The sequence below is a fragment of the Pleurodeles waltl genome, chromosome 3_1 (assembly GCF_031143425.1).
Source record: "Pleurodeles waltl isolate 20211129_DDA chromosome 3_1, aPleWal1.hap1.20221129, whole genome shotgun sequence".
Taxonomy (NCBI): domain Eukaryota; kingdom Metazoa; phylum Chordata; class Amphibia; order Caudata; family Salamandridae; genus Pleurodeles; species Pleurodeles waltl.
Window position 1 is genome coordinate 997026595 of NC_090440.1, and position 24126 is coordinate 997050720.

At 44.2% G+C, this 24126-nt stretch overlaps 1 protein-coding gene across 1 annotated transcript; it reads right to left on the reverse strand.

The window, feature by feature from the left end:
• Positions 1-617: 617 nt before the first annotated feature.
• Positions 618-24126, reverse strand: LOC138284906 (serine/arginine-rich splicing factor 4-like). The gene is made up of 7 exons (XM_069224182.1): positions 23843-24126; positions 21142-21284; positions 18404-18472; positions 18044-18147; positions 16983-17197; positions 13682-13765; positions 618-2932 (listed from the first exon to the last, which is right to left on the reverse strand). Exons 1-7 carry the CDS (start codon positions 23947-23949, stop codon positions 1198-1200), a joined length of 2457 nt encoding a protein of 818 aa, XP_069080283.1. The 5' UTR covers positions 23950-24126; the 3' UTR covers positions 618-1197.

The window sequence follows — 24126 nt, forward strand, 5'->3', positions numbered from 1 at the left end:
TGGCCTTTTCACTTCCCCTCCCCAACAGTACTATGTTTGAAGAATCCATGTCCCTCACTCAATTGGAGGTACTAAAGAAAACGGACAATGAATAGAAAGGGAACAAAGAATGAAGATTATTCTTAGGTTATAGGTTGACAACGATGTTCTTCTTGCATTAGTCTATACACACATTTAAGTGTGCGGTCTCCTTAGGCATATACTTATAAAATGCATAATGCAAATGTGTTTCAATGGACACAAACCGTCTGGCTGTGGCGCTGTAGAAAACAATCAGTGGAAGCTTCTCCAACCCCCCCCCCGCTCGATCTTCCCATGGTAAATGGCTAGGGTACCATGCGCACAACCCAGCCCCATGTGGCCAAAAGTATTCATGATGCATTACCCCTGCAACTCCATAATCATAACATGCTATTTAAATATTGTGCTATGCAAGAATATTTCAATCACTATAAGCAAGAAATGACACCCCAACGCCCCTCCTTCTACAATTAACCCGTTTGCAAAGAGGATGCAGGTCAGAAAAGGAAATTGGATGTTGATGGTAACAACAGATCCGAGGGTATTAAAATGAAGCCACACAACTGAACGTTAGCAAGCCTAGGACGACAATTAAATGTTGTCAAGCAAAAATAGTCTTTATTCAAATTTTATGGAAACAGGATCACTGTACTTTCCAAGAGGGAAGAGGTGGCAAAGGCAGAATAAAAGAAAACAAATGGTACAAGGAGCCAACATAAAACAGGAATATTGTCACAATATTAAGGTTTGAAAATCTAGCACACATTTTTCTATGGATTGCTAGAGAGAAGAGCCACCTAATCCCAAGTTTGCAAGCTGAAAAATGAGTGAGAAAATGAAGGGAAGTTTAAAAAAAAAAAAATAATAATAAAAAAACGCTTGCAGTGTAGGACTCAAGACTAGTAACCTCTCACTAGACAGCATACACTGAAACAGGATATTTAAGAGTAGGCAAAGAAAGTAAATTACCATTACCTATCTAGAAGTACTCATTCCAAACTCATGAAGCCCAGCACATATTTAACAATTAGACACGCAACCAGGCATTTAAAAATGTACAGCATCAAAATGTGTTGTTTACTTCAATCACTTTTGCTACGACTACCAAACATGTACAAAAAAAATAATAAAAGAATCATACTTTGATAAGAGTTCCAAAGTGAGGCTGAAGCAGGTTCAGGATTGCATTGGTGAGAGGGATCTAGAACGAGATTTAGACAGAGATCTTTCTGGTGACTTGGATAGGGAACGCAAATCAGATCTGTCACCTGCATCTGACCTAGGATTGGACCGGGACCTGGAATGCGAGTCTCGGTGTACACCAAGGTCAGATCTAGGATTAGATCGAGAGCGTGAACGAGAGGAAGCATGCTTGTCATGGTCAGACCTTGGATTGGATCGGGACCTAGAGCGTGAGATCGATTTGGCCAGTTGTTCAGACCTGGGATTGGAGCGGGACCTCGAACGGGAACTTGATCTCACTTTTCGGTCAGATCTAGGATTGGATCGTGACCTGGATCTAGATGTGGAGTTTACTTTACGATCAGACCTAGGTTTGGACCTAGACCTGGATCGAGAAGTAGATTTCACTTTTTGTTCAGACCTAGGCTTGGACCTGGAACGTGAGGACCGAGAGCGGGAGGTGGACTTCCCTTTACAATCAGATCTAGCTTTTGATCGGGATCTTGAACGGGAAGTCTTGGAACGTGTGGTAGACTCCACTTTACGGTCAGATTTAGATCTGGATCTGGACCTGGATACCTTGGAACGAGATGTTGATTTAACTTTACGGTCAGATCTATGCTTTGACCGGGATCTGGACCGGGAAGCCTTGGAAAGGGAGGTGGACTTCCCTTTATGGTCAGACCTAGATTTGGATCGGGACCTAGAGCGTGAGGTGGATTTTGCCTTTCGTTTGGATCTAGATTTTGACCGGGACCTGGAACGAGATGTGGATTTTGCCTTGCGTTTGGATCGGGATTTGGAACCGGAACCAGAACGCGAGTTTGCCTTGCGCTTGGATCTAGACTTTGAGCGAGACCTGGAGTGAGACGTAGATTTCACTTTGCGCTTTGATTTCGATACAGACCTCGAACGGGATTTCGCCTTCCGATCAGATCTTTGCTTGGACCGGGACCTGGAACGCAATTTCTTCTTACGATCAGATCTTTGCTTTGATCTAGACCTAGAACGAGAGGCTGACTTTTTCTTATGGTCAGACCTGTCTTTGGATCGTGAACGAGAGGATGTAGGTTTTACATTTGTAACAGACCTAGATTTAGACCTGGATCTGGAGCGAGATGTTGCATTTACTTTGGCACTCAACTTCGGGGCAGAGCGGGATCTGGAGCGTGAGGTGCGGCTTGTTTCCATATCTTCCCCATCACTTTTTGCCTCTTTGTCGGACTCTGGCACTAATGGCTCCTGAGACTGGGACCTGGATTTCTTGCCTTCCTTCTTTCTGCTTGATTTGCCATCCCGCTTACTTCGCCTTTTGCTTCTTTCACCCCTGCTGCGACTCCTACTATCCCGATCCTCTCTGCCCCTCTTTCTTCCTTTCCTCCTGTCCCTGCTTCTGCTTCTACTCCTCTTCTTGCTGCCTTCTCTCCCTCTTTTATCATTGCTTCTGCTCCTTCGGTCCCGCCTGTCCTTGCTAGTATTTTTGCTTTTATCTTGACTGTGGCTCCGGGTCTCAATTGCTACACTGACATCATTTGCCTCTGCAGCTTCTTCATCCACACCATCGTCAACCTTTTCTTTCTCTTGTTCAGGTTCTGGCTCTGGTTCTTTCTCCTCTACACTCGTACTTCGCATACGTTCATCACTTCTGCTTCTGCTTTTGCTTTTCTCTTTGCTGGGAGTCCTCTTTTTGCTGTGACTGCGACTCTTACTTCTGGAAGGTGATCTGGACCTAGTACGGAAAAACAATATAAATCATTAGAATGTGTTAATGTTAAAAAATTAACCCCAAATTCACTTTCCACTGCTGCACAATTCAGAACATCCATGTGGTATGTGATAATCTTGGAATTCTAAATAAGAGTACCCATCTGCCTTAGGAAAATACATAATAAAAAAAAAAAAAAAAAAAAAAAAAAAAAAATAGGTCGAAAATCACTAGTCCTAGTTTAATGGGCTACTACAACTCTCCCTTCACCTAATCATTTATCATATCCTACCCATTATGCTATTTTTTTAATAAACAAAAATTTGGAACACGTAGCCAGTCCCCGAAGCCTGTAATGGCTGCCACAATGTTTAGGTTGCAGCCAGCCAATTCTATCTCTGTACCAAAACAGCTGACAGGATTAAAATCACCCTCATCCAATCAGGTTTTAAATCTGAGCCAATCAGAGGTTTGTTTAAAAAACAAAATATAGATTAAAGTACTGCAGGACTCCATCAAGACCAGCTGTCAGAAATAGCTTATTTTTTTTAACCCCTTGGTGACTACCACAAGCACCTTTTTCAATAGCATGCATAAAGTACTAACTGCAGAATTTGGTGTAATTCAATTTGGCTGTTCTCCTGTATCGAAAAGACAGGGAAATCAACAATTTTGTAACACTGTCTCCCTTTTCTTGGGCTGTGCATGACTGATCACTCCAAAAACTTTCCATGATGGAGTTGAAGTGAATGACACTTTTTTTGGGAACGTTTTGTACAGTTCCCTCAAACAGCACCATAGTTATTAGCAAAACAAAAATGTTCTTCCTATGGAGACGCTGGCCAAACTAGGACACCACAGTATCTTAGCTATTGAAGTAGAACTTGCAGTACACGTTTTAACCTATTCACCTCACGGTAGAACATCCTCAAGTAACATGTGAAACATGTTTGCATTTGTATTTAGAGATATGCAGATCGCATTATATTCAAGAGTGTCAAAGCACTAGCAGGAAAAGAAAAAAAAAAAAAAAAAAAACACACACAAGAAGAAACCAACCCAACCATCACAGACGGGACAAAAGCCAGGTTTTCAATTTGTTGCGAAAAGCAGTGTGGGAAGTGAGACTTGCAATGCGGAAGGCTAACGTGTCCCACAGCTTGGCTGCAGCAACTGAAAAGGTCCTCCCACGCCCACCTGGCTTTCTGAAACCTTGGTGTATTCACATTCATAAGAGAGGATGACCTCCACTGTCTGCTGAGAATATACCAATGGAAGACCGTTCTTCGGGGCAGCTGTCCCTGGAAAGGGCAGCATGATGTAGACAGTTTTGAAGGTTGCCCACTTTGACCGGCAACCAATTGAGGGACTGATTGCCCTTCTAGACTGATAGATGTTTTTGGACATCCAGGACCAGTCGAGCAGTGTAAATAATTCATATTCTGGCAGTCTAAATAAGTCATAGGCACACAATCAATTACAAGCTTTCTTTATAGCACAATCCAAAAACAGCATAACAGCTTATCACACTCCGTTAAATTAAGTTAAGGAGTAAGACAAACTACTTTTAACATGATCAGTGGAAACTTTCACCTAGATTTAAACACTGCTGGTTACATACAAGGTTACGTCCCTCCAGGTGCTAAAATGGGCACAGCAAGCAGCTGAACTTAGAGGACTAGGCATGCCCCAGCTACATGGCACATTTTTATACAGTAAAGTACACCAAATAATGAAAATGTCACTTACCCAGTGTACATCTGTTCGTGGCATCAGTCGCTGAGATTCACATGGTATGCATGAGCTCGCCATCTGGTGTTGGGTCGGAGTGTTACAAGTTGTTTTTCTTCGAAGAAGTGTTTTCGAGTCACGGGACCGAGTGACTCCACCTTCTGTGCTCATTGCGCATGGGCGTCGACTCCATCTTCGATTGTTTTCCCCGCAGAGGGTGAGGTAGGAGTTGTACTATAGTAATAGTGCCCGCGCAATGAAAAATGTAAGTATGTACCTATTAAAGGATTAAGTAATATATATACAAATGTACAAAATTGAAGGTAACTTCTGAACTGCTACAGGCTTCCGGGGAGGTGGGTGGGTCCATGTGAATCTCAGCGACTGATGCCACGAACAGATGTACACTGGGTAAGTGACATTTTCAGTTCGATGGCATCTGTCGCTGTAGATACACATGGTATGCATAGACTAGTAAGCAGTTAGTTCCCCATAAGCGGTGGTTTAGCCTGTAGGAGTAGAAGTTGTCTGAAATAGAGTTCTTAATACAGCTTGACCTACTGTAGCTTGTTGTGCGGATAGCACATCTATACAGTAGTGTTTGGTGAATGTGTGAGGCGTAGACCAAGTGGCTGCCTTACATATTTCTTGCATTGGGATGTTTCCTAAAAAGGCCATTGAAGCACCTTTTTTCCTTGTTGAATGTGCCCTGGGAGTAATGGGCAGTTGTCTTTTTGCTTTAAGGTAGCAGATTTGGATGCATTTAACTATCCATCTGGCTATACCTTGTTTTGATATTGGGTTACCTGCATGAGGTTTTTGGAATGCAATAAATAGCTGTTTAGTTTTTCTGATGTTCTTTGTTCTGTCAATGTAGTACATTAATGCTCTTTTGACATCTAATGTATGTAGTGCTCTTTCAGCCACAGAATCTGGCTGTGGGAAAAATACTGGTAGTTCTACCGTTTGATTTAGATGGAATGGTGAAATAACTTTTGGTAAAAACTTTGGATTAGGTCGTAGGACGACCTTATTTTTATGTATTTGTATAAAAGGCTCTTGTGTTGTGAACGCTTGAATTTCACTTACTCTTCTTAGAGATGTAATGGCGATGAGAAAGGCAACTTTCCAGGTTAGGAATTGTATTCCGCAAGAGTGCATGGGTTCGAAAGGTGGGCCCATGAGTCTTGTTAGAACCACGTTTAGGTTCCATGAAGGAACAGGTGGTGTTCTTGGTGGTATAATTCTTTTAAGCCCTTCTATAAATGCTTTGATAACTGGTATCCTATACAAGGAAGTTGAATAGGTAGTTTGCAGGTATGCAGATATTGCTGCAAGGTGTATTTTAATAGAAGAGAAGGCTAGCTTTGCTTTTTGTAAATGGAGCAAGTAATTTACTATATGTTTTGGAGTTGCATCTAGCGGTTGTATCTGATTATGATGGCAGTACCAAACAAATCTTTTCCACTTACTTGCGTAGCAGTGTCTAGTGGATGGCCTTCTGGCCTGCTTTATGACTTCCATACACTCTTGGCTAAGTTGTAAGTGTCCGAATTCTAGGATTTCAGGAGCCAGATTGCTAGATTCAGCGATGCTGGGTCCGGGTGTCTGATCTGTTGGTTGTGTTGCGTTAACAGATCTGGTTTGTTGGGCAGTTTGATGTGTGGTACTACAGACAGATCTAGCAGTGTTGTGTACCAGGGTTGTCTTGCCCAAGTTGGTGCTATTAAAATGAGTTTGAGTTTGTTTTGACTCAATTTGTTTACTAGGTAAGGAAGGAGAGGGAGAGGAGGAAAAGCGTAAGCAAATATTCCTGACCAGTTCATCCATAGGGCATTGCCTTGGGATTGCTTGTGTGGGTATCTGGACGCGAAGTTTTGGCATTTTGCGTTCTCTTTTGTTGCAAATAAGTCTATTTGTGGTGTTCCCCAGAGTGTGAAGTAGGTGTACAGAATCTGTGGGTGGATTTCCCATTCGTGGACTTGCTGGTGATCGAGAGAGATTGTCTGCCAGCTGATTCTGGATCCCCGGAATAAACTGTGCTATTAGACCAATCTGATGGTGGATTGCCCACTTCCATATTTTTTGAGCTAACAAGCTTAACTGCGTTGAATGTGTTCCTCCTTGTTTGTTTAGATAATACATCGTTGTCATGTTGTCTGTTTTGACAAGGATGTATTTGTGGGTTATGATTGGTTGGAAAGCTTTTAGTGCTTGAAAAACTGCTAATAATTCTAGATGATTTATATGCAGTTTTGTTTGATGTATGTTCCATTGTCCTCTTATGTTGTGTTGATTGAGATGTGCTCCCCACCCTGTCATGGAAGCATCTGTTGTTATTACGTACTCTGGCACTGGGTCTTGGAAAGGCCGCCCTATGTTTAAATTTATACTGTTCCACCATAGAAGCGAGAGGTAAGTTTGGCGGTCTAGCAACACCAGATCTAGAAGGTGACCCTGTGCTTGAGACCACTGTGAGGCTAGGCACTGTTGTAAGGGCCTCATGTGCAGTCTTGCGTTTGGGACAATGGCTATGCATGAGGACATCATGCCTAGGAGCTGTAGTATTGTTCTTGCTTGTATTGTTTGGTTTGGAGACATGTGTTGAATGACCCTGTTGAAATTGTGGATCCTTTGTGGAGTTGGCGTTGCTACTCCTTTTGTTGGTTGTTAAACCAAAAGGCAATACTTTGAATTGGTAATGTATTCCTTTGAATACAAACCTTAGATATTTCCTGTGTGATTGATGTATTGGTATATGGAAATATGCGTCCTTGAGGTCTAGGGTTGTCATGTAGTTGTGTTTTTTGAGCAATGGTAACACTTCTTGTAGTGTGACCATGTGAAAGTGGTCTGATTTGATGAATGTGTTTACTACTCTGAGGTCTAGAATTGGTCTCAGTGTTTCGTCCTTTTTTGGTATCAAGAAGTACAGTGAATAAACTCCTGTGTTTATTTGTGTGCTTGGTACTAATTCTATTGCATTTTTTTGCAGTAGTGCTTGAACTTCTATCTCTAGAAGCTGTGAATGGTATTTTGTTAAATTTTGTGATTTTGGTGGTATGTCTGGAGGGAATTGCAGGAATTCTATGCAATAACCATGCTGGATAATTGCTAGGACCCATGTGTCTGTAGTTATTTTGTCCCATGCTTCGTAATATTGACGTATCCTCCCCCCCACTGGTGTTGTGTGGGAGGGGTGTGTGACATGTGAGTCACTGCTTGTTGGTAGTGGTTTTGGGGCTTTGAAATCTTCCCCTATTCCTAGGGAATTGCCCCCCTCTATACTGGCCCCGAAAACCTCCCCTGTACTGTCCCTGGTAGGTGGGCGGTGCGGACTGTGAGGTGCTAGCTTGTGTGGCCTGACCCCGAAACCCTCCTCTAAAAGGTGTTTTGCGGAAGGTGTTATAAGATCCTCTGCTCTGCGGGGAATAGAGTGCGCCCATGGCCTTGGCAGTGTCAGTGTCCTTCTTGAGCTTTTCTATGGCTGTGTCGACCTCCGGACCGAACAGAAGTTTTTCGTTAACTGGCATGTTAAGCACTGCCTGCTGAATTTCTGGCTTGAATCCAGACGTTCTGAGCCATGCGTGCCTACGGATGGTAACCGACGTATTAATGGTTCTTGCGGCCGTGTCTGCTGCATCCATGGAGGAGCGTATTTGATTGTTGGAAATGTTTTGACCCTCCTCAACAACCTGTTTTGCTCTTTTTTGCAGATCTTTTGGGAGATGTTCAATGAGATGCTGCATCTCATCCCAGTGGGCTCTGTCGTATCGCGCTAGCAGCGCTTGTGAATTTGCGATGCGCCACTGGTTTGCTGCTTGGACAGCAACCCTCTTCCCGGCTGCATCGAACTTCCTACTTTCTTTATCTGGGGGGGGTGCATCCCCAGAAGTGTGTGAGTTTGCCCGTTTTCTGGCAGCCCCTACCACCACAGAGTCTGGTGGCAGCTGAGAGGTGATGAATACAGGGTCCGTAGGAGGCGCCTTATACTTTGTCCACCCTAGGCGTCACTGCCCTACTTTTAACTGGCTCCTTGAAAATGTCCTTTGCATGGCGTAGCATGCCTGGGAGCATCGGCAGGCTTTGGTAGGAGCTGTGGGTTGAAGAGAGGGTGTTAAATAAAAAATCATCCTCTACTTGTTCCGAGTGTAGTTCCACATTATGGAATAGTGCTGCTCTAGCCACCACTTGTGAGTAGGCTGTGCTGTCTTCCGGTGGTGATGGCCTAGTTGGGTATGTGTCTGGGCTGTTATCAGACACTGGTGCGTCGTACAAGTCCCACGCATCCTGATCTTGGTCATCGTGGCTCATGGCGGTGTGAGCTGGCGAATGTGACGGGGTGTAAGTTGGCGAAGCCGGAGTTACAGGTGGAGGTGAGGGAGGAGGTGTTACCTTTTGTGCTGTTTGTTGCTGAGGAGTAAACTGAAGCGTTCTCTTTCGTTTGACAGGTGGAAGGGTACTGATCTTCCCAGTCCCCTGCTGAATAAAGATACGCTTTTGCGTGTGATCCACGTCAGTGGATTGCAGTTCTTGTTCAAATCTATGTTTCTTCATTTGAGAAGACATAGAATGCTCTTCAGTGTAGGAGCCAGAAACAGGGTCTGATGTCGCTTTTTTCGGCTCCGAAAACCCTGTCGATTGTTTTTTCGGCTCCGAGGTAACCTTCCTCTTTTTCTGTGCCGAAAATTCTTGGCCTCTATGGTCTTCGGCGCCACTGTCTCGGCGTCGATCCGTGTCGACACCGAACTCTCGGTGTCGATGCTTCTGTTTAGCACTCTCTCGGTCCCGAGGAGGCTGCGTGCCGGTGTCTCGACCGAAGTCGGACGATCTCGACACTGAATGGGCCTTTTTCGGTGCCGATTGTTGGTCACCGAGAATTTGGGTGGAGCCATGGCCGGTTGGCAGTGGCGTCCCCTGGGCCTTCTTTCCTTTTTTAAGGTTTGATCTCGACGTCTTACTCACAGTTCTTGTAGAGTGTAGCTCGTCGGAGTCTGAGTCCTGGATGGAAAAGGATTCCTCCTGTTCCTCTTCTGTCTCGAACTGTGGACGCTCTTTTGGTGTGGACGCCATCTGCAGTCTTCTCGCTCGACGGTCGCGCAGAGTTTTTCGGGACCGGAACGCCCGACAGGCCTCACAGGATTCTTCGCTGTGCTCGGGTGACAGGCACAGATTACAGACCGAGTGTAGGTCCGTATAAGGATATTTGTTGTGGCATTCGGGGCAGAATCGAAACGGGGTCCGATCCATCGGCGTTGTCCTCCACGCGGTCGGGCCGACTAGGCCCCGACGGGGTGACGAAAACTACCCCGAAGGGCACCGAAGCGCTTCGATGTTCAACGCGTCGTCGTATGTGTCTATCTCTAACCGGATCGCAACGATACCGTCGAAAATCTTCCGTCTTCAGCTATCTTTCCGTTCCGAAACTCGGAGCGACAGGAACACGTCCGAACCCGATGGCGGAAAGAAAACAATCGAAGATGGAGTCGACGCCCATGCGCAATGAGCACAGAAGGTGGAGTCACTCGGTCCCGTGACTCGAAAACACTTCTTCGAAGAAAAACAACTTGTAACACTCCGACCCAACACCAGATGGCGAGCTCATGCATACCATGTGTATCTACAGCGACAGATGCCATCGAACAATAACTGATACAAAAAAGAGAAAAAAATTGCAAATTTGTTTGCTGCACAATTTGAGGGAGCATGGAGGCACTCTAGTATGTCATTCTAGGTTTCACTGTGGGACGAACTGCTCTTGGGGAGCCTAACATTTTTGGGCCTTCCACTCAAATGAGGTACTGTGAAAACCAACCTTGCAGTCCTACTTATCTACTCTTACGGTAACCTTCCCTCCCCTTATCTTCCCACCGTACACAAGCAGAGACCATTCTTCGCTATTGAAGCACATGCTGCATTTCAATGACCATTCTGCTGCATTGCCCTAGGATTATCCAGACTAGGACAGTGTGTTCAAAATTCAGCCTGTTGAACATTTGTCAGCCAGGTTTCCGAAGATTTATACTCCTGGAAAGAATATGGCCAGCGATTAATCCTTGATCGTGTACAAAGGGTGGCTGCTGCTGTTCAGGCACTACATTGCAAGCAAAATGGCTGGCTATGGCATCAAGCCATACATGCTGTGTGAGAGCTCTACCAGCTAGGTTTACAGCTTGAGTGTATACAGGAGGTACTGGGTACAGGTAATGGGTGGCAGTCCTTTATCAAGCCCTATTGGCTGCATTGAGTGAATGAGGTCCTCTCAGACAATTTCCAGATTGCACGAGGGACACAGCAGGGATGCCCCCTTTTCCCTGCTCTTGTCTGCTCACACATTGCAGCCACTGGCACGAACGTACCAGGCACCCCAAGGTGGCATTACAGACGCTCCAGAGGAACTCCTATAACGATGGAATCACCCTACCAGATGTGTGGGCCTATTACTGTGCAGTACACCTCACACCCATTCACGACTGGCTGTTTGCACCACAGGATCAACCAACCTACATGCTAGAGAGGGCCAGATTACAGCCAAGCTCCCCTCTACACTAACTATGGCAGGACGGGTAGGTTGCTCCTGGGACACGTGGAACGTTGGGAGTGTGGAGACATGCCTCCAAGATTATGGAGTGTACGTCCAGGGTCACCAGGGAAACACCACTGTGAGAAGAGATGCATAGCTAAGTTGTGTGGCTTTGAGTCCTGGGACTTTATCAGCATCTTCAAGATAGGGGATGTCCTAGAAGAAGAAAACCTAATGCCGGTCTCCTCTCGGAGGCGAGATTACCATCTTCCCCACGCGAGGGTAGGTTGATTGACAAGCTGGGTAACAATGTCATCTTCTATACTTGTAAAATTGTCAATAAGAACAACTCTGATGCACTGGACACACTGGGAGACATATAGGGGACTGAGCTTGATAATATGGACTGGGTGGCAGCCTTGCTGCACCCCGTGAAGATGCCATAAAGTCCGGCTCCAGCTGATCCAATTTAAAATCCTCCATTGGGTTTATTATGACCGAGCCAGGTTTCACAAGGATGGGGAGAGCAGTGTCCCCAGGACCGAGATGGATGGGGATTAGAGACAACTTCCTAGTCATACTTTGGAGTTGCTCTCTGGTCCAAACAGAACAGACTGAGATAACCCAAACCCAGGAACTTCAGACGATCCTTGAGATAGATGTACACCTGATCCTAATTATGTTCTCCTGGGGATACCAATGGAGATAGATGCCCCAACTTCTGCTTCTGTTCTGTAACTTGGTTAAGGCCAAACAATTTGGGTGTTTGTGGGGGGGAAGGGGATGTTCTGACTTGAGTGGGAATGGAAGAAGGATATGTACATGGAAGCCGAACAGGCCACCTCTAAGAATAGGGGTGCCCCTTCACATTTCACAAAACAGGCGGACCCTAGAGGTGATATTATACCTTTGAGCCGGAGAATGAGGAGGCCGGCTGCCAAGTCCAACGTGCCTGAATATACTGTTGCATACGGTGACCACCCAGTAGATGTCAGTGTGCCTGGTTGTGAGGCTTTGTATTGTAAACATTGATTCTGGGGGAAGTGGGTGTTGTCTGAGACGTTCAGTTTTTTTTTTGTACTAGTTCTTGATACCGATGTATTGGGTGTTGCGCTCTAGCTACTTAACATTAGGTATTATTCAGTATCACTGTATTGGATGCCCCCTGTTGCTGTTTGACTTATTGTTTTAGGAAATCAAATTAAGATTTACATTTTTTTTCTCCAAAGTGTATACAGGGAAGAGCTTCACTATAAAATCTCTAGGTTGCTCTCTCACACTCTGAGTCACAGGAAAGATCATATGGGAGCCACCCCATCATAAAGATTATAACCTTTGTGTGGACAATCTCTATACAGGAGTAGAACTGGTCGGTGAGAGGCACAAAGCTGGCATTGTGGCACGCAGTACAGTTCATTGTTGCCACAAAGGATTCCCGCAGGAGCTTGTTTGTAAGAAGCTCTCAAAACACTTGAGCACTGCACTCCATTCCAACAAACTGATTGCAGTCAAGTTCACAGATAGTGATAATGTGTACCTGCTCACTAAAATTCATAATGAGACCACTTTCTATATTCAGTTTGGGGTCAGATGGCTGAAGTTCACAAGCCCACGTATTTACTGGATTACAACATGTACATGGGTAGAGTGGATAAGATGACCGTGCTCTTCAGCCATACAAACGAGTCGAAAAACACGCACTTGGTACAAAAAACTGTTTACTCATCTGATCCAGATGGCAACATGCAATGCATATGTTTGTCTGACAACTACAGGAAGACTTTCAGTTGTCAATCATCAAAATTCTTCCTACGACAGAAGCCTCAACTTCATATGTTCTGGAGAACGTGTCAAGGATGCAGGAGCAACACTTTTCTGATATCATCCCCGAAAGACCTAAAAAGGTTCAGCCATGCTGTTGTTGTAAAGTCTACTAATTAGAAGAGTACATCCACGTCTTCATATCTTTTGAAGCGCCACTAGGGGATACCACTAGTGTTATGATTTACACAGGCATGTATTGCTTTGCGCCATGTATTAATAGACCGTGTGCTTAATACTCCCTTCTTTTTGGTTCCCGTTTTGCACATTTAATTTAGTTTACAGTACAGTGAGGATTAGGTATGGTCATTTTTAGGTCCTGATGAATTGTATCTAGATCTTTACAGACTTACTTAACGAGAAACATGTTGACTTTTTCAATTTAGGAAGTGTAGGGATATCCAACTCTGCCTTTTACATACAAAATCCCTAGACTACAGGGTTTGTTGACATTACACCCAATATTTTGAAGAGCGTAAGACAGACATTCTTACTTCCACTTTTCTTGTTTGATTTTAACCCTAACAGAGGACCACATTTTTAATAAACATTCCATTACATGGTCCCTCTAGTCAATGTTAACCAGGTCATTTCACCAATCCCACATTACTGCATTCACCACTGGCAAATATTTAAAAAAAAAAAAAAAAAAAAAAAAAAAAAAAAACTAGGCTCCCCAATCCCTTCAGTCCACGTACCTGGAGCGCGAACGGCTCTTGGAACGACTGCTTCTGCTGCTTCCACTGCGACTTCTGCGAGAATATCTGTTTCGAGAACGCGATCTTGGAAAGAGTAAAAAAGAATTTACATAGGGTACAGCGAGCAACGTTTTGCAGACTTTCATTAACATTTTTAGAAGTCTACAAATATTGTCAGAATATTAGAGAGGTACACAATTACAAATCACATTTTTGCACAGTATCTAATACTTTTTGCAGAATATGCAGGTAATCATAAAGGAGAGTAACAAAAGAAAAAAAAAAGAAAAAACTGCTATACTCTCCCCAACCTCTTCCAAGTACAAAAGTGAGCAAGCACACAACTCAAGTGTTCTACATGAAGAGCAATTCATGTCATGGCAAATCTATATTGCAGTATGAAGAATGTGTGTGTCTAAATGGAATGTGTGGTGGCCATCTTCAGGGTGTAGGGACTACCAAATATCTTCCATATGAGGTCTCTTACACCTGAGCCCATCAAGTTTCCTACAGGCTGCTTGATAAGCAGTGCTTGTGTCTTGTTTGGAAATTAATCATTAGGGAGAACTGATGTGCAAACTTCTATGTTGCAGCACAATATTGCAAGAGATACCATTTGAGAATTGTGCTGAACTGAACCTTCTGCAACAAGAGAGCTTCTTGTAAAAAGATGTTGTCCAGGCCAACTCAGATTGTGAAAATGTTGGTAATATGCATGAATTGACAATTAAGTTTGAATGGGAACCCTACACCATAGCCTTTTCACAACATGCTCTTTGGTTCCTCAATACCAGCTTATCCATACTATAAGCACACCTCTCATACACAGTAAAATCACAACACTATACTATATCCAAAGTGGGCATGTTAAAAAAAAAAAAAAAAAAAAAAAAAAACACACCACTTGACAGGACTTCTACGGCACCCTTTAAGATTCAGAATATCCCACCCCTACTACCAAGGAAAGCAAAATCCTATGCCATATCAATATGGCAAACTTCTTGTGCCCCCCAACAACCCTCACGTTCAGGTCGGTCCTTAATACCATAAGTTATCAAAGCTCCTCTGCCCAAGTGACATTTGCATGCAGTCACACGTAACAGACTATCAACTCCTTTTGCCCCCCCCCCCACCCAAAATGTATGCTGTTTTCAACTGAGTGCGCTGAAGCCTGCTAAACAAGCTCCAGTGCCGCCTCCCCCGCCAACATACCGAATTAGCAAGAGGTCAGAAATAATGCCTGCTCCAGGGGAAGGGGTTATCACTTTCTCCAGCAGGAAGGCTAGTAAATCTACATACCAAGTCCAGGGACTTTAAAGTCCCCGCTGCCTTTTATATGCAACCCCGGCTTCCCCTAGACCTGGCAGATGCCACCCCCCGACCAGAGCCCCCTTTGGCACAAGGACAGGTGGAAAATTAGCTATGCAAGTAGGCATGTTGCACTACCAGGCTAGCCACACCCCTAAGGTGGGCTCCATGAGGGGAAGGTTCCACCATCTGGTTTTTGGTGGAATTGGGAATTTCCATGACCGGGTTATGCCCACTCTCCAGAGAGAGTGGACATATAGGGCAATGCAAGGCACCCCAGGGGTAAATAGGCGACGGGCCAGGACACTAGACTGCCCTAAACACCCCTAAATTAGTAATTAGGTGCACCTCCCCCTCCCCCAAATCACCAGCACCAGCACGTCAGAGTTGTCTACGTGAATAACAAACAAGAGCCAACCAATGTGAGAACAAAAGACCAGCTTGAACTTTTGGCTGCTGTCCAGACAATCTCCCAGATCTGACTCGTTCTGCAGCTGTGCATGTCCCAAATGCCTCAGATGGCTGCCAGCACTTCGTAAACCAGCCAGCATCTCCAGTGAAGTAGAGGAGCCACTTCCCTGCACCCAGCAGGCACCAGTGAGAACACCAACGCTGCCGCCACCCAGAAGGTTGTCACTGCGCTTCAGGAGGACAGATCCACCATCCCACAAAGTCTGGAGGCCCCAAGCCCACCAGGAGTCATCCTGCACCAACACCCAGGGGTACTGGAACAATTGCAAGACCAAGGCTAGTTTGTGCCAGAGCCAGACACTACTGCCGCAAAATGACATACCAGAGGGACAATTGAACTGACAAGTATGCCCCAGAGTGTGGTCCAAATGCCAGTTTTTCTTCCCCCGCTGCGGGTCTAACCAAGCACCACAAGTGACTTGATGCGCATGACCAAGTGACAAAAACCCTCTGCAATGAGCAACCTGGCCAAAGTATATTGCCTGAGCCCCCTCACTCCCAGGTCACTCACAAATTGAGCTGCTCCCACCCCCCCTGCCCCTCAAGAGCTCCTGGACTTTTCTCCCTCTGCAGCCTGTTTCTAAGTGGCCTTTCTCTTCGCCAACCGTGTGGTGTGCAAGACACCTAACAAGCTCAGCACATCTGCAGGCAAAACCGAACTGCTGGTGTTTGTGACCTTGCCCCCTGAGCACCCTATGACCTAAAGGGGACCCTGAGACACCTCTGTAGGTACATATATGCTGTATGTTTCTTCTCCATTGAAAAGAGTTACTGCGTAAAAGTGCACTTTGTGCAATATTTCTCACTGTGCAAAGTCATACCTCGGATAGTACTTAACTTAATCTGAAGATTTTTGGTAGTTTTCTAAAATTGGTCTCCGAGTTTTTGCTCGAGTAGGTCTCATTTACTGATTGTGTGTTCCACAAAGGCTTAACACTACCCTCTGGTAAGCCTAAACTGCTTGCTCACACTACCACAAGAGAGCATTTATTGTTATTTCAGCCTATGTGGCATTACATGTCTGTTTGGAGATTAGGGAGTGATTTGCTTGAAATACTTCCATTAGAGATCCCAACTAAACAGACGTATTTCTAAACAAAAGCAAACCCCCACTTTTAATCTCCCCCTAATACAAGAGTCCACGTTCTGCCTCAATGTGTGAAAAATACCATAAATTATTTTTTGTTTCGTAGCAGCACTGTTTTAACTTTTCACCTGACAAAGGTAAAATGCACGTTTGCCCTCTCTGCTTAATGCAGCTGTTTGATTGATTATTGGTAGCGTTATCTTTTTTCAGCAGTTCTCAATAATTCAGCTTTTAGTTTGCAGACAAGTGGAACACTGGCTCATTAATACTAGTGAGCTCCTTTTGGCGTCATGGGCGAGTCCTGAAGTGAGATTAACTCATGTAATATTAGAGCTAATAAAGAAAAGAAAACCAATCATAGCAAGAGATCAAGGAAGCATGCCATAGAATTATTAGGAGCCTCAATATCGGTTACATAATGGCACAATGACTTACCTGGAACGGCTGCGACTTCGAGAATAAGAGCGACGGCGCCTAGAGCGGCTTTTATCTTCCACCAATCGGATCTTCCGACCATTCACTTCAGTACCATCAAGCTTATCCAAAGCTCTTCTCATATCAGAGTAAGATTTGAATTCTATCACACCCTCGTTCTTTTTAGATTTGTGTGCATCTGCGTAGGTCACTTCTCCAGCCTGGCGCATATAATCCTACAAAGAAGAAAAGGCGGCCATGCGCCCGGCGTTTGTTAAAATTACTATATTCCATAAAATGATATACTGAAGATTTATAGCAGGTGACTATTAAAAATGCAACACTTCGATGTGGTTAGGGCTTGTAAAGCCAGAGAATATAGCAGTGATCAGCTGTTCCAACCAACATGAAGGGGGAATATAGACGTGTCAGCTTTATGCAGCAAATGTATATTCTATTTTGGTATTTTGTTTATTCATCTTCACAAAGTAAACGACCCTTTCCCTTTTTATACAAGAAATGGTGCAACATTAAGTCTCCAACCAGGTGATCTCAATTCAAAACCAACTGATTTGGGGGTACAATAAATACACTGATCAACGGATGGACCTACCTACGCAAGTTATTTTGGTCCAATAAGTGAGATAGGAGAGAGTGCAGTCTACGAGTGCCTCCACGTGACAATCTCAAGACTTCCCTAAAGAATAACAGACATCTACTATGCAAAAGTAACCTGCTATGCCTTATCAAGTGTCCACCACATTCCTGCAACTAAGACCTATTTACCTTTAAGTATCTCACTTGGAAATCTACAGGATTTATTTTTTATAATTTACCAAATGGCCCATTGCTAACAGAGAAGCTAGTTTGTTCTATCATTGAATATAGTCTGTGGGGTGTGCTAATCCGTTGTTGGCATCAAAAGTAATGTTAATTTAGTGCGGATAAGCAGTAACCTTAAGATACCACCCTAGCTAAAAAAAAAAAAAAAACAGTCAAAAGCATAGTAGGAAAGAAAGGTGACAAGAGCTTAAAACTGTTGCACTGTAAATACTGTGATCCCAATTTAAAAGGCCTCAAACCTTCAGATCTTGCCAACTGCACCGGCTAGACAGATTTTCCACAATCAGCCTGTACTCCGTACGGGTAGGCGGTCCATATTTGTCTCGACCACTTCTTCGATAACCTTATTAAGTAAAAAAAATATATATATATATAAATATATAAGCAAATAACCCATAGAAGTGACAGAAAAGTGTCTTATTTGGATTCTGAATATAAACCATCCTTCCCAAAATTTGTGCTTTCAAGCTTACACCATTATTTTTGTTTTCACCTCCCACCCTCTCCTCCCAGTGGTGCTTTCACCAACACCCACTATAATTAGACATAAAAACCCCAGTGCAGTGACAAGCACCCATTTTGGACACCGGGCATCTTACCGTCTGAACTTGAAAGGCCACGTCCTGACCCGCGACGTGGTGGGGAACCCGGCGAGACAGGAGAGCGGTCTGTGGGGAAAAAAAGAGGTAGTCCGGAGGCTTGGGGGGGGGGCCGTTATGCACGGCCAGGAGTCAGATATTTTCTTTTTCCCACCCGCTTGGCCTACTCTGCAGCAAATTCCCCAACAGTGACCACTGGAGTCTGCCCCTCCTCCAAGAGGTAGACACTTATGTGCTCACAATGCAACAGTGGGAAATGCTCATGCAGAAGTACGGTCAGGTCCCTACCACAGGCGGTGTGGAAGATGCCGCCGCAGCCATCCACACCCTTGAGTATAGGACACTAACTGTTATCCAAGGCAGTTATATCCACTGCCAACGAGCCGACTGGCTCAAATGTACAATCCTTAATTGTGTAGTACAGAAATGCAACATGAAAAAAACAACTTATGTTTACACAGCAAACTAACAAAAGTAATGTACTATTATAGCATTTTAAGTTAACATGCAGAGAAATATTAATGTAAATAAAATGTAACATTAAGTATCCAAACCACTAAGCCAATGACTAATAATTACTTACTGTAATTAGTGGTTTTGAGAATACCTGGCATGAAAAACATTTCACTTTAATTTCGTCTGTCTCTAACCCTTGAGATCCTCACCACCCTGGTCTAATGGGCAAAGGTAGCGATCGTCACATGGCTTCCTCTTTTTGGGTCAGCCAAGGGCCGCAATGGTCAAAGAGCCACGCCACACCACACGCATGGAAAGGTACCCCCAAGGTCAGCATATGGCACGGGCAGTCAGTCATCTTAGCCTCTAAGATCTCTTTCAATTAAAACATTGAGGACTTTGTTAAGTCTACAGTAAACATCACAGTAAAACAAAACCATTTAAATACGTTAGCAGTTCACTTTTCAAAAGAAAAGGTAAGTTTATATACTTCAATTAGCATTTACTCAAAGAAAACCAAATCAATGCAATAGCTCTGTGAACAGACGTATCGCGTGAATTTTTTTAAATTTTTTTTTAACCAAAATCAAAATATTCCTTTCAGTTTTTTCTTTCACATTTTGCTCCTACCCATAACATTTAGTAGAGCAGATTCAAAATTGCCTCATACGCTTGAACAGGTCAACGCAAGTGTGTTAGGAGTACAGGTAGTGGCCACTGCTTGCATTACTTTAGCTGCTAAATACAGGTACTATGCCATTGCTTACAATAAGCATCCGATGTGTTTGGGAGATTGTAATCTTCACCAGCAGTTGTCATGTATTGGCAAAACTTAGGTAAACCGAATCAAGTACAATTACGGAGATAATATACTCTTATTTTGATGCAGTCTCCGATGATTTACTAATAAGGGATCAGCAGGGCAATTTTCGGAACTTACGCAAGGAGTGAGTTTTTTTGTTAGCTTCACGTCAAACTAAACCAAGGGCTGCAACTGAAAACTAAGCTAGCTGTTCATCTAAAGAAATCTGTGGCAAACACTGGGCACCTGACCTTTCGTGAGAATGATGTGTACCTTGCCATGTGGCATCACACGGAAGAAATCAGGAACACGATCACAGAAAAGAAGACTGAACACATCCGGGAACAGGACAACAACAAAAAAATGACACCAAAGAAGTTTAGGCACGAAAGTCAAACTTGACAGACAAAAGGCATAACCAGTTTGAACTCTAAATACCGATAATGACGATTGTCAAAACATCTTAAGGAAGCACATTTTAATAGAATGATTCAAGGATACGAATTTCGCATTCAAGAGGTGATGGCGGGAATATATATGCATACCACAGCACTCAGAATAAAGTGTGTCTAAGGTTTCGAACTGAAGTTGGTTTTCATCTCCAACGTAACTGACCTTGGGCAGACCAGATCATGCTATATTCCTTGGTGCGAGTGTTGGTCTTATCTAAATTAAAGAATTACTGTGGCCCATCTAAATTAAAGAATTACTGTGGCCCTAAACTACATGTTAAAGGGAAGCTTTCAGATTAAAGATGCAAGTGTCACACAGCCACAATAGACACCACCAACAGGGCTGGCGCGCAAATGTTTGTAGGAATGGAGCAATTTTATCTAAGAAATATTATTTTAGAAACGTGACATTAATGCATTTACAAAAAAGGTTAGGGAGAGGCCAGATCTTAGGGAGAACCACTTAAGAAAATGTGCCAAAGATTACGGTTATTGGGGAGGCACCGAAATATGACAGTCAACCGAATCGGACTAAGTGTCATCCAAGCGTAAACTCACAAGAGTATAAAGTGCCAACCCATTTGAAAGTTTGGTTACCAGAGGACGACTTCGAGTCAATGAATAATTGTAGAAATCTCCAATGTAAAAAGCAGCAAAAGCCTTCCAGAAAACAAGCAGTGTGTCGGGCAAACTACTGCATACGCTTCATGATGACCATGCTGATACACACAAATAAATAATAAGCGAAGGCTCTGTTAACAAAAAAAACAAACCACACAATCTGAAGGGCACGGCGCAGGCATGGAAGTTGAAATCAACTGCCACCTAGAAATAGTCCTGTTTCCTTTGATAAATTCTCCTTAATTTAAATGATGCCTTACCAATCCTATTGCTTTTCCCTAAAGGAACAATCAGGACCAGGCCCTATACTCCTAAACAGGTTTTGCTGAGCCGTAATAGCGCATGAAGCAGCCTGAACCTGCTGTTCTCAATATTTAAACAAGTCAAGAAATGTTTATTATACTTACTGCGGTCAGAGGCATAGCTGCCGTCCCGGCGCGGTCCTCGAGCATGTTCTACGATAACGCGCTCGCCACACAGGTCTTTTCCATTGAGTTCGTAGACTGCATCGTCTGCATCACGTAGATCATCAAACTCAACAAAGCCATAGCTTAGTGGGACAAAAAAATAAAATACTGATAGTTAATTGCTACGAAAAGAAAACAACACAGTATTTGTGTTATAGCGGGTCTAAGCTATATATATACATATAAAGTGAGGCTAACTCAAGGTCATTATAGTGCAACTGGATTTAAAGGTCGGTTGCTACCACCATACAACTGCTCAATAAGAAGTGAAGACAAAAGCTATTCAGCAACAACCATAGTATTGAACACTCTCCCTAAACTGGAACCAAATAATTTACATATTAACCAACCTAAGGAATGGTAGCACTTTATGTATATCCTTCATCTAATATTGGAAATTTGAACATGCTGGTTACATACCAAATTAGAATACTTCATCACATTGTTTAACGCAGTACCACCACACACAGGCTGCTAGCCAAAGAAACTTAGCTAAAAGAATTGTACAAGTCAACGTAGGGTAGCCCAATATCTCAACAGCCCTGCTGCAATCAAAGACGTATCAAATGCCTACAAAAATGGGGCACCTGGTGTAGATTGGGAAGGGGGGGGGGGGGGGGGGGAATTGACTGTTGGGCAATTGGTGACAATTGACGTGCGTGGACCTCTAATTTCCCACATCCTTTTCAGTAGAGGGGGGTTCGTTTTTTTTTTTTTAAGTGATACCAACAAAAGAATCCGGTCTTCCCTTCGTTCCGACAAAAATGTTGTTTACCCATTCACGAATTAGCCACTAAACGAAAAGCCGAAATTGCTCGATCGGCCAATCTATTCACCGACAATAACCCACGCTACAATAAAACGACTTGCACCCCCTTCAAACCAAAAGTACATGAACTGATACGCAATTAAATGTGCGAACACGGAATACTGAGGCAGCGTAATCCTTGAGCTATCTCGGGCCTCTTCAATCCATGCTCCTTCAGCTCTTGCAGCTTTCCATTGTGACGCTTTTCTCTTTCTCCGTCTTTCCCATGTGTCTTTTGCTCGCAGTAGATACTTGAGGCAGAAAAATAAGGGCCGGTACTCCGCACCGGAAACCAGCACAAATTAAGCACTGCTGGTACGACATCTTACCTTCCTCGATGTTATTTTAGACGTTTGGCCACAACAGCCCTATAGATTTAAAAACTTGATATCACGTTAGCCAACATTCTACAAACTGCCAGTGGACTATTTAAAGATACAACAGGCGTGGAAGAAAGGGCTTGTTTGTAAAACCAGCAGCATGTTCTAATAAATAAAACAGAGGCCCCACGGAGCCCGAGGGCTCATTAACTCCGCTAAGTGCTCCTTTAACTTAACGACCTTTAGAATTGTGACAAAATTGCTCACTGCAACTTCTTCGCTGTGGGAACTCTCTACTACCCATCAGAACTACTAGAGTAACGCCCCGGCAGGAGTTAGCCTACGATTCATCACAAACCGGCAGCACGAAGGTTTCATCCAAAATAGATCAAAACCACGGTGACTTCGTCGCAGGCCTGATGTCGGACAAGTACTATTTAACATACAAACATCCATTAAGACTAAATAAATGTAAAAGGCAACTGAAATTAACAAAAACTCTAATCAGCAATCCACACAACTTCCCTGTGCTCAAGTATCCTAGGCTAGGAATAATGTGCGCGCGCGGTTCTCAACATTCCCTTAATATGCAGTTCCCCGATTACACGGGAACTAAAGCTGCGTGGTTTACATTTATTACGAGCAGTAAAATATCTAATCTTCGCCTCGTTTAACTGGAAGAAGGGAGTTACAAGCATTTGAATTAAACGAACAAGAATGAACCTCGTTTATGATATGGACCAGTGAGCGCCAAATTAGGACGGGTACTAGTGCGCTACCCATAGCTAAGTGTGTAATACTGATTTTGAGGTATGTGGAACCGGAGTAATGAGCAGTTTCAACCACTAAAACATTTGCTGCGGGCATGCAGATGTGACTGTCACGGGGGTTAAAGGAGACTCCGTAGACGTCTATCTTTAACAATCCTTTGTGTATTCGTATTATTACGATAAGCCCACCAACACATCCACCAGCAACGGAATCCAATCTCCAATCGCCCGACTCCAGAACTTAACAATCGAGCACCAGCACGTCGTGCACTTGTGCCTCACGCTGCAACACACTGCATCGCTTTGAACTTGAGGAATGCAGTGGGACAGTGCACAATATTAACAAGAACCCTCAAAATAACAGCAAGGACATGCTACGAGCCGGAACCACTAACGAGTGTAGGTCAGCCAAGCTCAATTCTACACTAAGCATGCGCACAGCCAGGAAGGCGCGGAGTCGGCGAACACCAAGGGTGAAGCAGAAACTTAGACTGCTGGTTACACAGGCAAAGAGGCAGCAAGCGGGTACAAGCACGGCCTGGGAGTTCAGTCACAAGCACGCCACAGCCATACCTCGCTAAAACACCGTGAAGGCCTTAGACCATTGCGCATGCGCACCATTCTCCCGCGGGCTACAGACGCATGCGCCCTCCATGAGGCCCAATCCAACCGACCCGTGCCTTGAAAACGGTGGCGCAGTGCCATTTCGAGAAGCCTTCTACAAGTCTCTGTTGCGTACTCACCCGTTTTTCAGATCCACCTCCACAATCTTGCCGTAACCTTTGAAGAAGCGCTCAACATCGCGCTCTCGGGCCTGGTAACTAAGGCGCCCGATGTAAACACGCGGCATACCGCGACGATCCAGGGTGGCAGCAAGATAGGCCGGTCACTACCGGTGCTTACACACGGTATGGTATCGGTCGTCTGACTACCGGCGACCGAGAATCAGCGGTTACCAGCGAGCTGCAAGGTCCCCACCGCTCCTCGCGCTTCGACGTCCGTCCAACGGCGTACGTATGACGTCACT

What these genes read in the sequence shown, in the direction of transcription:
- LOC138284906 (XM_069224182.1), bottom strand. Translation starts at nt 23,949, where the DNA reads ATGCCGCGTGTTTACATCGGGCGCCTTAGTTACCAGGCCCGAGAGCGC. An exon ending in TGGCCTTTCAAGTTCAGACG is followed by an intron (nt 18,148 to 18,403) that starts GTAAGATGCCCG and finishes TTACTTAATAAG; the next exon opens with GTTATCGAAGAAGTGGTCGA. An exon ending in GCAGTTGGCAAGATCTGAAG is followed by an intron (nt 17,198 to 18,043) that starts GTTTGAGGCCTT and finishes TCTTCTTTGTAG; the next exon opens with GATTATATGCGCCAGGCTGG.